Raw genomic sequence first — 13,974 nt, forward strand, 5'->3', positions numbered from 1 at the left:
TTGAATATTTATAAAAACCAAAGATGTCAATGTGAATGAACTCAAGAATTTATAAAATCCAAGTTTTGAAATAATTTTGGATATTTGAAGAGGGTCCTCATATTTTATGAATAATAAGCTCAAATGAATACACACTTTTATTTATTGTACACCCCCATTTTATAATCTTGATCACACTTACATATACATTTTAATACATACGTATTTTAAATGATGTGCCAATGAAAATAAATAAGAAGGGACAAGTCTTAGTTGGTCAAGTTTGGGGTATGACAGGTTCCTATCTCCATCAAAAAACATTACAGAGATAAGGTGCTTTGTGATGGATGTTTTCCATATTTTACTTAGTAGACCTTGACAGTTTGATAATGATATCACTTATCGAGGACGGGATAACGTGAAAATGTTTATATGTGGCACACATAAAATTGTTATAGATCTTGTTTTGCACTTTGATTAGAATCCAGAAGGAAAGAACTATGATTTATTGGTAATGACGTAAAGTGAAAAGGAGATTGATGAGGCTGTTAAAGAAATTGAATGTTTTTATCCAATTATAATTAAAGAGTTGATGAATGATGTAAAGGAGGAAATAATGATTCCCGGAGAAGTGATAGAGATCCTAGAGGATTTTCAGGAGTTGATCGCAGAGGAGTTACCAAACGATTTACCTCCTGTGCGAGATATTCAACATCAGATTGACCTCATTCCAAGATCTAGCTTACTAAACCTTCCTCACTATCGTAGGAGCCCCAAGGAGAATGATATTTTAAGGGAGTAGATTAAAGATTTGTTTTAGAAGTGATTTATTCGTGAGAGCATGGGTCCCTATGTAGTACCAGTCCTTTTAATCCCTAAAAAGGGAAATCAGTGGCAAATGTGTGTTGACATCAGAGTCATCAATAAGATAACTATCAAGTATCAATTCCTAATTCCTCGTTTGGAAGACATGCTTGACGAGTTGGTCGGTTCTAAGGTGTTTTCGAAGATAGATTTGCGTAGTGGATATCGTCATATCAGAATCAGGCATGGGGATGAATGGAAAAGAAATTTCAAGATCAAAGACAGATTGTTTGAGTGGTTATGATGCCGTTTGGGTTATCAAACTCCCCTAGCACTTTCTTGAGGCTGATGAATCAGATTCTACGCCCGTTTACTAGTTCTTTAGTAGTGGTTTATTTTGATGACATTTTGATTTATAGCAAGAACAAGATAGGGATCTGGAGCATCTGAAGCATGTGCTGCAAGTCTTACGAGAAAACCAGTTGTACATTAATCTGAAGAAAAAATGCACATTCAACACCAACAATTTACTTTTCTTAGGCTTTGTTGTTGGTGAATGAGGGAATGAGGTTGATGAAAATAAGGTGAGTGCTATTAACTTTCATGGTTTTGCCACCTTCTATAGGAGTTTTATCAAGGACTTCATTGCTATCATTGCACCTATTACTGAATATTTGAAGAAAGGGAAGTTCAATTAAGGGTTTGAGCAAGAGCGGAGTTTTGCATTGTTTAATGAGAAGCTACGTACCGCACCAATATTAGCACTTCCTGATTTAGAAAAAGTGTTGCAAGTTGAATGTGATGCTAGTGGAGTGGGAATAGAGTTATGTTGTCTCAGGAGAAGAAAATAGTGGAATTTTTTAGCAAAAATTAAACGATGCTCGCTAGGAGTGGAGTACTTATGATCAGGAATTCTATGCGGTCTTTAGAGTTATACGCTAGTGAGAATATTATTTGGTTCAGAGGGAATTTATTTTGTTCACTGACCATCAATCTTTGAAGTTTCTTCATATTCAGAAGGTGATAAACAAGATTCATGCTCGGTGGGTGAGTTTTCTGCAAAAAATTCTTTTATTATTCAGCATAAGTCAGGTGCTCTTAACAAGATAGCAGATTAGTTGATTAGGAGGGCTACCTTAGCGCAGGAGATAATAGGTTTTGAGTTTCTGAAAGAGTTGTATGAAAGTGATTTTGAGTTCAAGGAGTTATGGGCCAAATGAAGTGGAAAACATCATTGTGCATATTTTCATATTCAAGGTGGCTATCTTTTTAAAGGGAATTGACTATGCATTGCTTGATCCTCTTTAAGAGATAAGCTAACTCGAGACCTGCATGGTGGTGGTCTTAGCGGTCATCTGGGTAGAGACAAGACAATTGCTAGCCTGAAGGAGAGATTTTATTGGCCACACTTGAGGAGGGACGTTGGTGCTATAGTCAAGAGGTGTTATACTTGTGAGGTTTTTAAAGGTGATTCTCAAAACACTAGTCTTTATATGCCTTTACATATTCTTGATGATATTTGGCATGATTTAGCCCTGGATTTCGTGTTTGGTTTGCCTAGTACACAACGAGGTATAGATTCTCTATTCGTTGTAGTAGATAGATTCTCCAAGATGACACACTTCATTGCTTATAAGAAAATTGTTAATGCGTCCAAAATAGTCAAACTATTTTTTAGGGAGGTCGTGCGTCTTCATCGGATTCCTAAGTCAATTACTTCAAACATTCATACAGAGATACCAACGATACCAACTTACGAAGACCAATTGACTATTTAAAGCTAAATAATTATAAGGTTGATACTCTATAACTTATAGTTATAGTATTGTTTTCAAAAGATGTGATTCTAATAATGGAAATAACAATATTGGTACAATTCAATCAATAAGGAATAGGTTCACTTAAAAAAAATCAGTTTATATTTTTAAAGGTGATTTGGTTTGATTCTAAACCACAATGCACATTGTAACACGGGACGAACCATTAATGATTTGGTTTAGTTTTATGGAACTATTGTAATTTTGTAACAATTATATATACATGGAGGATCAATAAGGAATTAAAAGAATGAGAATATGAATTTCTACTAAAAAATATTAACAATCATGCAAATGTTTTGTCAATAAGAAAAATAAAAATATGCCAATACTATTGTCCATTGTTTTTACTCTTCCAATACTCATCTTCCCAAATTTCTACCTGTCTTGTTGAACTAACTTTTCTCTCTAAAAAATGTTGTAAAGTTAAAGGATCATATGGAGGAGGAAGAGTGCATGGATTTGAATCACTAGGAACCTTCTCCAATGACTCTTCCATAAACCTCCTTTTGTTACCATTTACATCACATGCCATTAATTTTTCAGCACAAAACTCCACAGCTCCTCGCGGTATTTTCGGCTTGAATCTCAAAAGCTTTGCATATTCATTTAGTGAATGAAACATGTAATTGTACACATTTTTCATGTCTAAGTCCTCTGTATGAATTTGCTACCAGCCTCTCCAATGGCTTGTGCCTGTAAAATAGAGAGAGTGAGAAATTATGTAACATCAAAGTTATAGTAAAATAAAAGCATAGTTATGCATAGCTGGTACCTTTTGAGTGTGATTGTTGCCCCATTCTACAGCAAACTTAAGAGATGAACATTTAGTATTGTCTCTAATAGGCCAATAGTGTTGTAATGGCATCATGTCTCTCATGAAAAAATCATGGTAATTGGATCTTACATATAATGTCATGGAATCACATGCTAAAATGTACTTCTCACTAACAGACCAAGCCCATCCTTCTATGTATATCTTGTATCTGTTACGAGTCACGAGTCAAAAACAATATATACATATAAGTGTAAGGTATAGGGAGGAACCGAATCTGAAACCTAGAGATGAGCACACTCGTTGATCTCAAGCCTTCACCATACTAATGAGTTTTGACTATTAATATCATGTATAGTATAGTCAAATTTATTCATGTACCTGTGAGTGCATTGATCTCCTAAACTAGATTTCTTGAAACCTTGATTTGATTCTTGAATCCAGTCCTGTTATCCAAACATAAACACAATGGATTAATTTTCTTATTGGTGTGAGTTGCAAGGAAAACTTGTGAAAAATCTGATGGAATTTTTATTTACCTGTATGTATATGAGAGTATTCCAATCCTTCTCTAATGTAATATTGCACTGTAGAAGGTTTTGTCTAGTTTGAGCAACATAAGGATTCCCTTTCCAATAAGCATAAGGTACTCTATCCTTCCACTTTGTCTTTTTGTTCCCTTCCTTTATATCTTTTAGAGTATCTTTCCATGGTTTTATATTTGTCTCTGCCCTGTTAAAAATAAACATTAGTACTATGCTAATACAAAGCCGTCTTAACTTTTTGGAGGTCTCTGTAGATAAATCACAGTTCAACCATGAAAAACAATTAGAGACTCTATTTCACCAGAGTTTAACAGTAACAAATATTTATCGGACTCTATTTATCTACAGTTTAACTATGACAAATTTTTTTATTAAGTGCGATAATCCGCCTTACAGACTCTCAAAAACGGTCATATTTTCCATTCCAAGTCCAAGCAACACAAGCATTTATAACACTTACCATCCCCAAAAAGACCAATCTGGGAAGACAATATCCAAGCTCAATTGATCAGAACAATATCTAAACAACGGAGGCGGCGAAGCATTAGTGCCTCGAAACTTATCCAAAGGAACAACAGGCTTATCTTCACAATCAAACATAAGTTCCAAATCAGGCAACTTCCCAGGAAACAACCTCAACATCTGCAAAATACCCCACAAAGTAAAAACATCTCTTGTCTGAATAGCTTTCCTATACTTCTCCACATACACTTTCCCTTTCACAATCACAAGCTTAAAATGTGCTGTCTTTTTTGCCCTCTCCAACATCTCTCTTGTGATCCCTTTTTCTCTCCATGGCTTTAGATCTTCATGAATCCATCTAAAGTATGAGGGACAAACATGTCCACTTTGATTTGTTGGGTTATGTGTTGTAGGGTAGTCTGTAGGACATGTTTGTTTGAAAGATTTTCCTTTTATGCATCTAAGAAGAAAATCTTCTTGGTCATGGAGTCTGTCTTTGTGAATAAATGGAATTGAAATACCTGCAAATAAGTACTTCAAAAATAATTCCAATGTCAGATTCTAATAAAGCAGAAAATACTAACATTTTTGGATATATTTGGTCATGCTTAGCATAAAGAAACTCACTCCATTATTTACTATATATATATATATATATATATATATATATATATATATATATATATATATATATATATATATATATATATATATATATATATATATATATATTGATTTTTTTAACAAATAACACTATTACTCTATATTAAAAGAAGAAGAAAATAAAGAATAAATAAAAAAGAAAGGTAGTTTTGATGCATAAAGTGACTCACAGTCCAAACGGCAAAAGCACAAAAAGTGGCTAATAAGCATGAAACTCTAACGTTCTTGGAGAACATGAACCGCTTCTGTTGACTAGAACCGCCGCAGAAGAGTTTCAGGTATGTTTTGTTCATGCTTGAAGTTGAATCGTCCTAAAATTTGTTGGAGACATGAGAAACTAAAAAACTGAGAGAGAGTAAAGTAGGGGATAGAGGAAGTAAGGATGTGCAACGAACATGGTCCTCGTTTTGGTGAGTTTTTTTGGATTGTAGCTGATTGGTTAATTTAAATATAGTTGATTTAATATAGGAGGAGGGTTATGTTATTTTTTTAATGATTAATTTAATAGTTTAAATATTAATGTATTCAATTTATCGATGTGATCTACAGCTGGACCACTAGTTAGTTTTTATATTTATAATATAATAATATAGTAATCGTAGTTGTGATCTAGTTGCCCCTTTTGCTGCTTGAGCATAATCTCTCTCATTGGATTAGTATTAGGGTTACGAAAATGACACTAAATTGTTTAACTCTAAAAAAGACAGTTTTGTGGAGAATCAAAGGGTTTTAGTTATTAATATGTATAAGTGCGATGTGGTGGATTGAAACCATGAACATTCATATGAATTTTTATATAGTTATTAATTGAACTGATTTAACCAAAAAATATAACTAATTTTATTATTAATCATATATGAACCAATTGATGTGAATGCACAATTTAGATCTTAGGATATATTTTTAAATTTTTTATATAAAATCAAAATACTAAATTTGAAATACATACTGTTTAATTTTTTATTCAACGATTTAGGTGTGGATGATTGCTGAAGTTATGAAATTTTGATTGTACACAAATTAAATTAAAATTAGAAAGGATTTGATTAGGGTTGAATATTATGTTGGATTTTGTCGAGTTTGAATTTAAATATTAAATCAAGCTCAACTCGCATGAGATAAATAATTGTTCTACTTGATCACAAATATTGATCATCGTGAAGAATGTTGATAACTGTTAGCAGAAGAGAGATGAAATTTGCCATGGATAAAAAGTTATTTGACATTTTCTGAATAATAGAAAATAAAATGTAAATTGTACATTATAGATGTTGAATACATGGGCCTTATATAGGCAAGGTTCAAAAGTAAATAAAAGGCTAAATGGGCTTAACAAGAATGAGCATAAGCATGTTAACACCCCCCCCCCCCCCCCTCAAACTGGAGTGGATATTCAACAGTCCAAGTTTGGTAACACAGGATTTGTAGGGGCCAAGGTGTAGGCATTTGGTGAACAAGTCTGCTACTTGGTTTCGAGTGTTAATTGGCATAAGATGAATAACTTTGTCTTGTAGTTTTTCATGGTCGACGTGGCAGTTCATCTCGATGTGTTTCGTGCGTTCATGGAATATGGAATTGGTGGCGATGTAAATGGCGCTCTGGTTGTCGCAGTATAGAGTAACATGTTGTGGATGTTGTATTCGAAAGTTGTGGAGCAGGTACATAAGCCATTGTGCTTCGCAGGTGGTGTTGGTGAGTGCTCGGTATTCTGCTTCGGATGAAAAACAAAACACGGCTTACTGCTTCTTTGTTTTCCAACTAATTAGATTGTCTTCAAGGAAGTAACAAAACCTTGTAGTAGATCTTTTGTTAGTTGGGCAAGCACCCTAGTTGGAGTCTACGAAACCTATGAGGTTGAATCATGATTGACGTTTGAAGTGCAGGCCCAGGGCTAGTTCATTCTTTAGGTAGCAGATGATCCAGTAGGCTGCTTGAATGTGTGTGGGAGTTGGCTTGGATAGGTGTTGACTCAACCTGAAAACGGAAAAAGCAATGTCAGGTCTGGAATCGGTAAGGTAGAAGAGCTTACCAATGATGCTTCTGAATACGATTGGATCTATAATGGCATAAGATGAATAACTTTGTCTTGTAGTTTTTCATGGTCGACGTGGCAGTTCATCTCGATGTGTTTCGTGCGTTCATGGAATATGAAATTGGTGGCAATGTAAATGGCGCTCTGGTTGTCGCAGTATAGAGTAACAGGTTGTGGATGTTGTATTTGAAAGTTATGGAGCAGGTATATGAGCCATTGTGCTTCGCAGGTGGTGTTGGTGAGTGCTCGGTATTCTGCTTCGGATGACAAACAGGACACAGCTTACTGCTTCTTTGTTTTCCAACTAATTAGATTGTCTTCAAGGAAGAAACGAAACCTTGTAGTAGATCTTTTGTTAGTTGGGCAAACACCCTAGTCGGAGTCTACGAAACCTATGAGGTTGAATCATGATTGACGTTTGAAGTGCAGGCCCAGGGCTAGTTCATTCTTTAGGTAGCAGATGATCCAGTAGGCTGCTTGAATGTGTGTGGGAGTTGGCTTGGATAGGTGTTGACTCAACCTGCAAATGGAAAAAGCAATGTCAGGTTTGGAATTGACAAGGTAGAGGAGCTTACCAATGATGCTTCTGAATACGATTGGATCTATAATGGCAGCTTCATTTGGTATTTCCAGTTTGTTTCCTGGGTCCATATCTCCATGGAGAAAGGTAGTATTAATGTCCAACTGGTGGACATGCCAATCATTGGTGGTAGCAATGGAAAGTAACAACCGTATTGTTGTCATTTTTATGACAGGGCTGAAGGTTTCAAGGTAATCTAGGCCTTCAGTTTAAGTGAAGCCTTTAGCAACAATCCTAGCCTTATATCTTTCAATGGTACCATTGGGGGAGAATTTCAGTTTGAAAATCCACTTACATCATATGGTTTTTTTGTTGGGAGGAAGGGGTGTGATAAACCAAGTATTGGTCTCATTAGCTGTATTGTTTTATAGTGGTGGGGTGTTGGGGTGGAGATGGGAGGTGTTGTGACAGGTGTGTGGTGGAGTGTGTTTAGTTGGTTGAGGTAGGTATTAAAAAAGGTCTTCAATAGGGGATGGTGGAGTGGTTTAGAGGTTTGGTAAGGTGTTCGTGTGTTGTTTTTGTAAGGGAAGTGTTGTTCATAAAATGTGGTATCCCTATAGATAAAAATATTCTTGGTTTGAATATTGTACAAAATGGAACCTTTTACCCCATGTTTAACACCTAGGTAGACATATTATTGGGACCTTGAGTTTAGTTTGGTCATGTGGGTGGTGTTGATACAAGCATATACTAAACAGCCAAAGGTTCTAATAGATGAGTAGTCAGGAATATCATTAAGCAGTAGTGTATTAGATGGCAAACAATTAATAATGTGAACAACATAAGATACAACATATGACCAAAAACGTTTAGGGATGTTAGATTGAAAGAGAATGGCCCTTGTAATACCAACAATATGTTGGTGTTTTCATTCAACTAGGCCATTCTATTGTGGTGTATAAACACGTGAGGTTTGATGATGGATGCCTTGAGTGGAGAAAAAACATTTAAGAAGAAACTCTGGCCCATTATCAAACCTTATGGTTTTAATGGTTGTTGAAAACTTAGTTTGAATATATTTAACAAAAGCCTTGATAAGGTTAGATGTTTCAGCTTTGGTTTTCTTCAAAAAATCCAACAATACCTACTAAAGTCATCAACTATAGTCAGGAAGTATTTATGTCTATTGATAGAGGGGGATGAAATGGGGCTCCAAATATTCATGAGAATTAATTCAAAAATAGTAGAGGTTTTAATTTTGCTATTAGGAAAGGGTAAACATTTTTGTTTAGCTTTAAAACATATATCACATGGATCAACAGTTTTTTGAATAGCAGTTAAATGAAAAAATTTATTGATATTAACAAGAGTATCATAAGGGGCATAACGAAGCCTATTGTGCCAAAGGTTACAATTGTTAATATTGTGGGGGCACATTATTATGAGTAATGGATGGGGATGTTAGTTTGTAAAGCCCTTGGTGTGAGCTAGATGTACCGATCTTCATCGGGGTAGGGATCCCCTATATGATACAGTTAGAAGAAGTAAAAATAAGGGCACAGTTTGAGGAACTAGCTAGCTTAGAAATGGAGATTAAGTTTGTGGAAAAAGTAGGAATATATAGTACATCATTTAGGTAAAAAGAACTGTTAAAATGTATTGTGCCCGAATGTTTTATGGTGATAGAGGTTCCATTAGGAAGCCTTACCATAATAGGGGTAATAGGCTTGAGAGTGGTAAAAAGGGACTGAGAATTAAAAACATGATCAGTCGCCCCTTGTCTATCAGCCACTCAGTATTAGAAGTAGATGTTATATGATTAAGTTTATGATTACCTGAAGTGGGAAGCGTATTGATATGGAGGTGTTGAATGTTTGCAGTTGGAATCGTAGTTGCTTATTGAAGAAGGGCAGTTAGGGCATGTTGTTACTCAGTGGTTAAGTTGAGAATGTCTTGCGATTCTTCAAGTTGTCCAAAAGGAGAATTGTTGGATTCTTGTTCCTCAGAGGCCGTGTGAATAATGTTTTCCTTCTAGAGGTAAGGTGAGAGGTCGTGTTTCTTAAAGCATACCTCAACGGTATGACCAGGTTTGCTACAATATGTGCATATTCTAAGGCCTTTCGATTTGGGGTTGAAGGGAGCTTTGTTGGTAGACTCGACGGGGTGGCCTTTGTAGTAGGGTTTTTGGACTTGTGTAATGAGTGTGTCTTCAGGGGTTAGTGTAATGATTTGCCTTGCTTGTTGTATTAAAAGGGAAAAGACTCTCTTGATGGTTTAAAGTGGAGTCATGAGCATGATTTGTGCCTTAATAGGTGCATATTGGTCATTAAAACCCTTCAAGAATCAAATGAAGTAATCATTATCTCTGTAAATTTTGCTACCCAACATTCCTTCCCCGCCTATAACAATTTTCTCCTTCAAATCTTCCATAACTCTCTTCTCTATAAAACCTGAAGTAATAGTTTATCGGGGGATATTGACGAAGATGAAAGAAATTGCAAACACAGATGAAAAGCTCTCAAGATTCATAAGTGACAAAAGGGAAGATGAGACCCCATGACTCCCCATATAACCTCTAATGAAGACAAATGCACTATCCACTAGTACAATAAGTCGAATACACTAGTGCAAATTGCACCACCAACGATCAAGATCTTGCTTAGAACTATTTAGAACAGTCGAATACACTAGTACAATAAGTCATCATTTCTTTTAGACATAGGACCACACATCGAGATTCCCATGAAAAAAGTTGTTAATCACAAATGAGATATTCAATGTGCTTGATCTCAATGTTATTAATGTCCCATCAAGGTTATTCCATTTCCTTCTCCTAAAAGTCGGACTAAAGGCATGCACGACTAGCCCTCATTCTACGAGTAGGAACAAAGGCTTAAGTGGATATTTGTTCAGGGTTGATCACATGGCCCATGACGAAAGGCCCAATAACAAGCATTGCACTGAAAAATGTGCGGAATAGGTGGGACCTTACTATAGTCAAGGACAAATGATTCTAGCCTCAAATATATTTCTCACCAATGGATCTGATTGGATGACAATCCACGTGAGGCGTCAAATTTCACGGAGAGGGTTTTAATCACTCCCTCTGTATAAATAACCACACTCCATTTCAGATATTCTCTCATTCACACGCTCAAACTACTTTCTCACTATTTCATTGACTAGGGTGTTGGAGTGTTAACTTTATATGTCCACATTCGCTCCGCCATGTTTGAAGCTCGCTCTACTGCACCTTTGTTTCATTTAATCTCCACCTATTTCTAGTTCTAGTACGATTAAACCTTTAAAAAAATCACTTTTGAATTCTTTTTGTTATACTTGTGTTTAAGCTTTTTTTCTAAATCATTTCGTTAAAAAATATTCCATATTAAAAATAAAATAACTATTTTGATTATTTAAAAAAAACATTTTTAATAAAAAAAAGAAGAAAAGTATAATTTTTAAGTGTTTTTTAATTATAATTTATATTTTTTCTTGAATTGATAAAGAATAATCTCTAAAACCACGCATATCAAAATTCTTTTTAAAGAACTTTAAACATTTTAATTATATAATTTTGAATTGCTTATAAATATGAATGAATGTATAAAATAAAATAGCAACAATGTTTTCTTTTCTTCAATTGTAATTGTAATGTAGGGGTGGGTCTAAAAACGATGCAGAGACATGTATTAATACAACATGGCCTATGGGCAGTTTAAACCAAAAAGCTTAGTTAAATATCTAATTATCTCAAACTTTCAACAGCTACAAACTTCATGATTTTTCAATCTTTTAATAAGGACTAAAAACCTGTAATTTTGTAGATTTCCAGGACTATAAAATAAATACATAGTTTAAAAACAATAATAAATTATTCAATAAATTAACAACTAAGCCAAAATTATTACCCATTATTTTTATGCAACCAATATTCATCTTCCCAATTTTCCACTTGTTTTGTTGAATTAATATTTCTCTCTAAAACTTGTTGTAAAGTTAAGGGATCATATGGAGGAGGAATAGTGCATGGATTTGAATCACTAGGAAACATCACCATTGACTCTTCCATGAACTTCCTTTCTATACCCTTTAAATCACATGCCATTGCTTCAGAACAAAATTCCACAGCTCCTTGAGGTATACTTGGTTTGAACCTCAAAAGCTTTGCATATTCATTGAGAAGATTAAACATGTAATCATATACATTGTTCATGCTTAAGTCCTCTTGTATGAATCTGCTAGCAGCCTCTCCTATTGCTTGTGCCTAATCAATAAATTTAAGGGAATGTAAAGTGATAATAACTACTAAAAACTCACACAACCGTGAGTACAGGATTCGAAAACTGGTGATAACGTCAAACCTAACAATATTGACTTCTGTCAGTTGAGCTAGAATTTACGGACTGACTCATTATATTTTATTATGTGAATTTTCTTTTCAACTTTGTGTCAAAATAATGAAATATAACCTATATTGCATTGTTACTAAACTCAAATACTTAAGAGAATGAAAGAGAGATACCTTATCGGTATGATTGTTGCCCCATTCTACAGCATACTTAAGAGAGGTGCATTTAGAATGGTCTCTAATGGGCCAATAGTGTTGTAATGGAACCATGCCTCTCATGAAAAAATCATGGTATTCGGATTTTACATATAATGTCATGGAATTACATGCCAAAATGTATTTCTCACTAACAGACCAAGCATATCCTTGTATGTATATCTTGTACCTGTCACAAGCAAACAATGACACAACATTAAAAAAAAATTATGTGTTAGGACTAGGACGGTTAAAAAATAGTTAAATCGAACTGAACTGAAGTTAAATTAACAAACCTATAAGTACATTGGTCCCCTAACCCGGATTTTTTGTAACCTTCATCGGATTCTTTTACCCAATCCTGTAACACAAACATATATACACAATGAATCAATCTTCCTTTCATATGAATTGCATGAAAAACATAACACAAAATTGATTAAGAAAATACTTGTATGTATAGGCGAGTATTCCAATCGTTTTCCGATGTAACATTGCATTTCAAAAGATTCTTCCTAGTTTGAGCAACATAAGGGTTCCCCTTCCAATAAGCATAAGGTACTCTATCCTTCCACTTGGTCTTTTTGTTCCCTTCTTTAATATCTTTCAAAGTATCTTTCCATGGCTTTATATTAATCTCAGCCCTATATATAAATTTGTTCAAATTCCATTTTATAAATATTCATTATATATAATCAACATGATACAGAAATAGCAAACAAACGTACAACCAACTGCATCAATATAATAAAGGAAGTGAAGTTAGTTTAGAATTTACCATCCCCAAAAGGACCAATCAGGGAAGACAATGTCCAAACTCCGTTGATTAGAACAATATCTAAACAAAGGAGGTGGCGAAGCATTTGGGCCATGAAACTTATCCGAAGGAACAACAGGCCTATCGTCACAATCAAACAAGAGTTCCAAATCCGGCAACTTCCCAGGATACAACCTTAATAGTTGCAAAACACCCCACAATGTAAAAACATCTCTTGTCTGAATAGACTTCCTATACTTCTCCACATACAACTTTCCATCCACAATCACTATCTTAAAGTGTGCTGTTCTTCTTGCTTCTTCCACCATTTCCTTTGTGATCCCTTGTTCTCTCCATGGCTTTAGGTCTTCATGAATCCATCTAAAGTATGAGGGACAAACATGGCTATATTGATTTGTTGGGTTATGTTTTGTAGGAAAGTAGTCTCTTGGACATGTTTGTGTCTCAGTCTTGTTCCTTTTGGTGCATATAAGTGGATATTCTTGTGTTTGGTGTTTGTTTGTTGAGATGGGTGAAGAGTTTTGATTTGGAATGAAATAATCACCTGAAATTATATTCTTTAAAAATAAATTTAACATTAGTTTCTTGTAAAAAAAAAACTGATAAAAAAAAAATCTCGTTAAACCAACTGAGTTGGTAGCTGTAGAGAGATATCAGATGTAAAGGCACGGGTTTGAAGTTGCGACATCACACGTATTCATTACTTACAAAAAAAAGTGAGAAAAATTAAATATAGATGAAAGCTTACATTATTGGAGGCTGCAAAGTAGTAACAAAAAGTTGCTACTAAGCAGAACAGGGCAACTACAGTGGTGGTAGCTTTAGCTTTTTTGGAGAACAAAGAACTCATGTGAGTATTAGAAGAACCTCGTTGGAAAAGTTTGAGATATGTTTCATTGTCCTTGTTCATGTTTGAGTTCAATCAACCTAGTTTCTCTAACTCTTGTTTTGAGAAACTTGAAACTATTATGTAAGAAAGAGGTTGTTTAAGAGAAGGTATGTAAAATGAATGTGGTCCTTGTATTATTAGAGTTCTATTAGTCTTAGTTTTAA

At 34.7% G+C, this 13,974-nt stretch overlaps 1 protein-coding gene and 1 pseudogene across 1 annotated transcript; both read right to left on the reverse strand.

The window, feature by feature from the left end:
• Positions 1-2,906: 2,906 nt before the first annotated feature.
• LOC131635786 (uncharacterized) lies at positions 2,907-5,497 on the reverse strand (annotated as a pseudogene).
• Positions 5,498-6,435: 938 nt separating this feature from the next.
• On the reverse strand, positions 6,436-13,969 carry LOC131635785 (uncharacterized). The gene is made up of 6 exons (XM_058906431.1): positions 13,670-13,969; positions 12,922-13,478; positions 12,595-12,787; positions 12,440-12,504; positions 12,123-12,333; positions 6,436-11,864 (listed from the first exon to the last, which is right to left on the reverse strand). Exons 1-6 carry the CDS (start codon positions 13,829-13,831, stop codon positions 11,505-11,507), a joined length of 1,548 nt encoding a protein of 515 aa, XP_058762414.1. The 5' UTR covers positions 13,832-13,969; the 3' UTR covers positions 6,436-11,504.
• Positions 13,970-13,974: the final 5 nt, after the last annotated feature.

The sequence above is a fragment of the Vicia villosa genome, unplaced genomic scaffold (assembly GCF_029867415.1).
Source record: "Vicia villosa cultivar HV-30 ecotype Madison, WI unplaced genomic scaffold, Vvil1.0 ctg.001544F_1_1, whole genome shotgun sequence".
Lineage (NCBI taxonomy): Eukaryota > Viridiplantae > Streptophyta > Magnoliopsida > Fabales > Fabaceae > Vicia > Vicia villosa.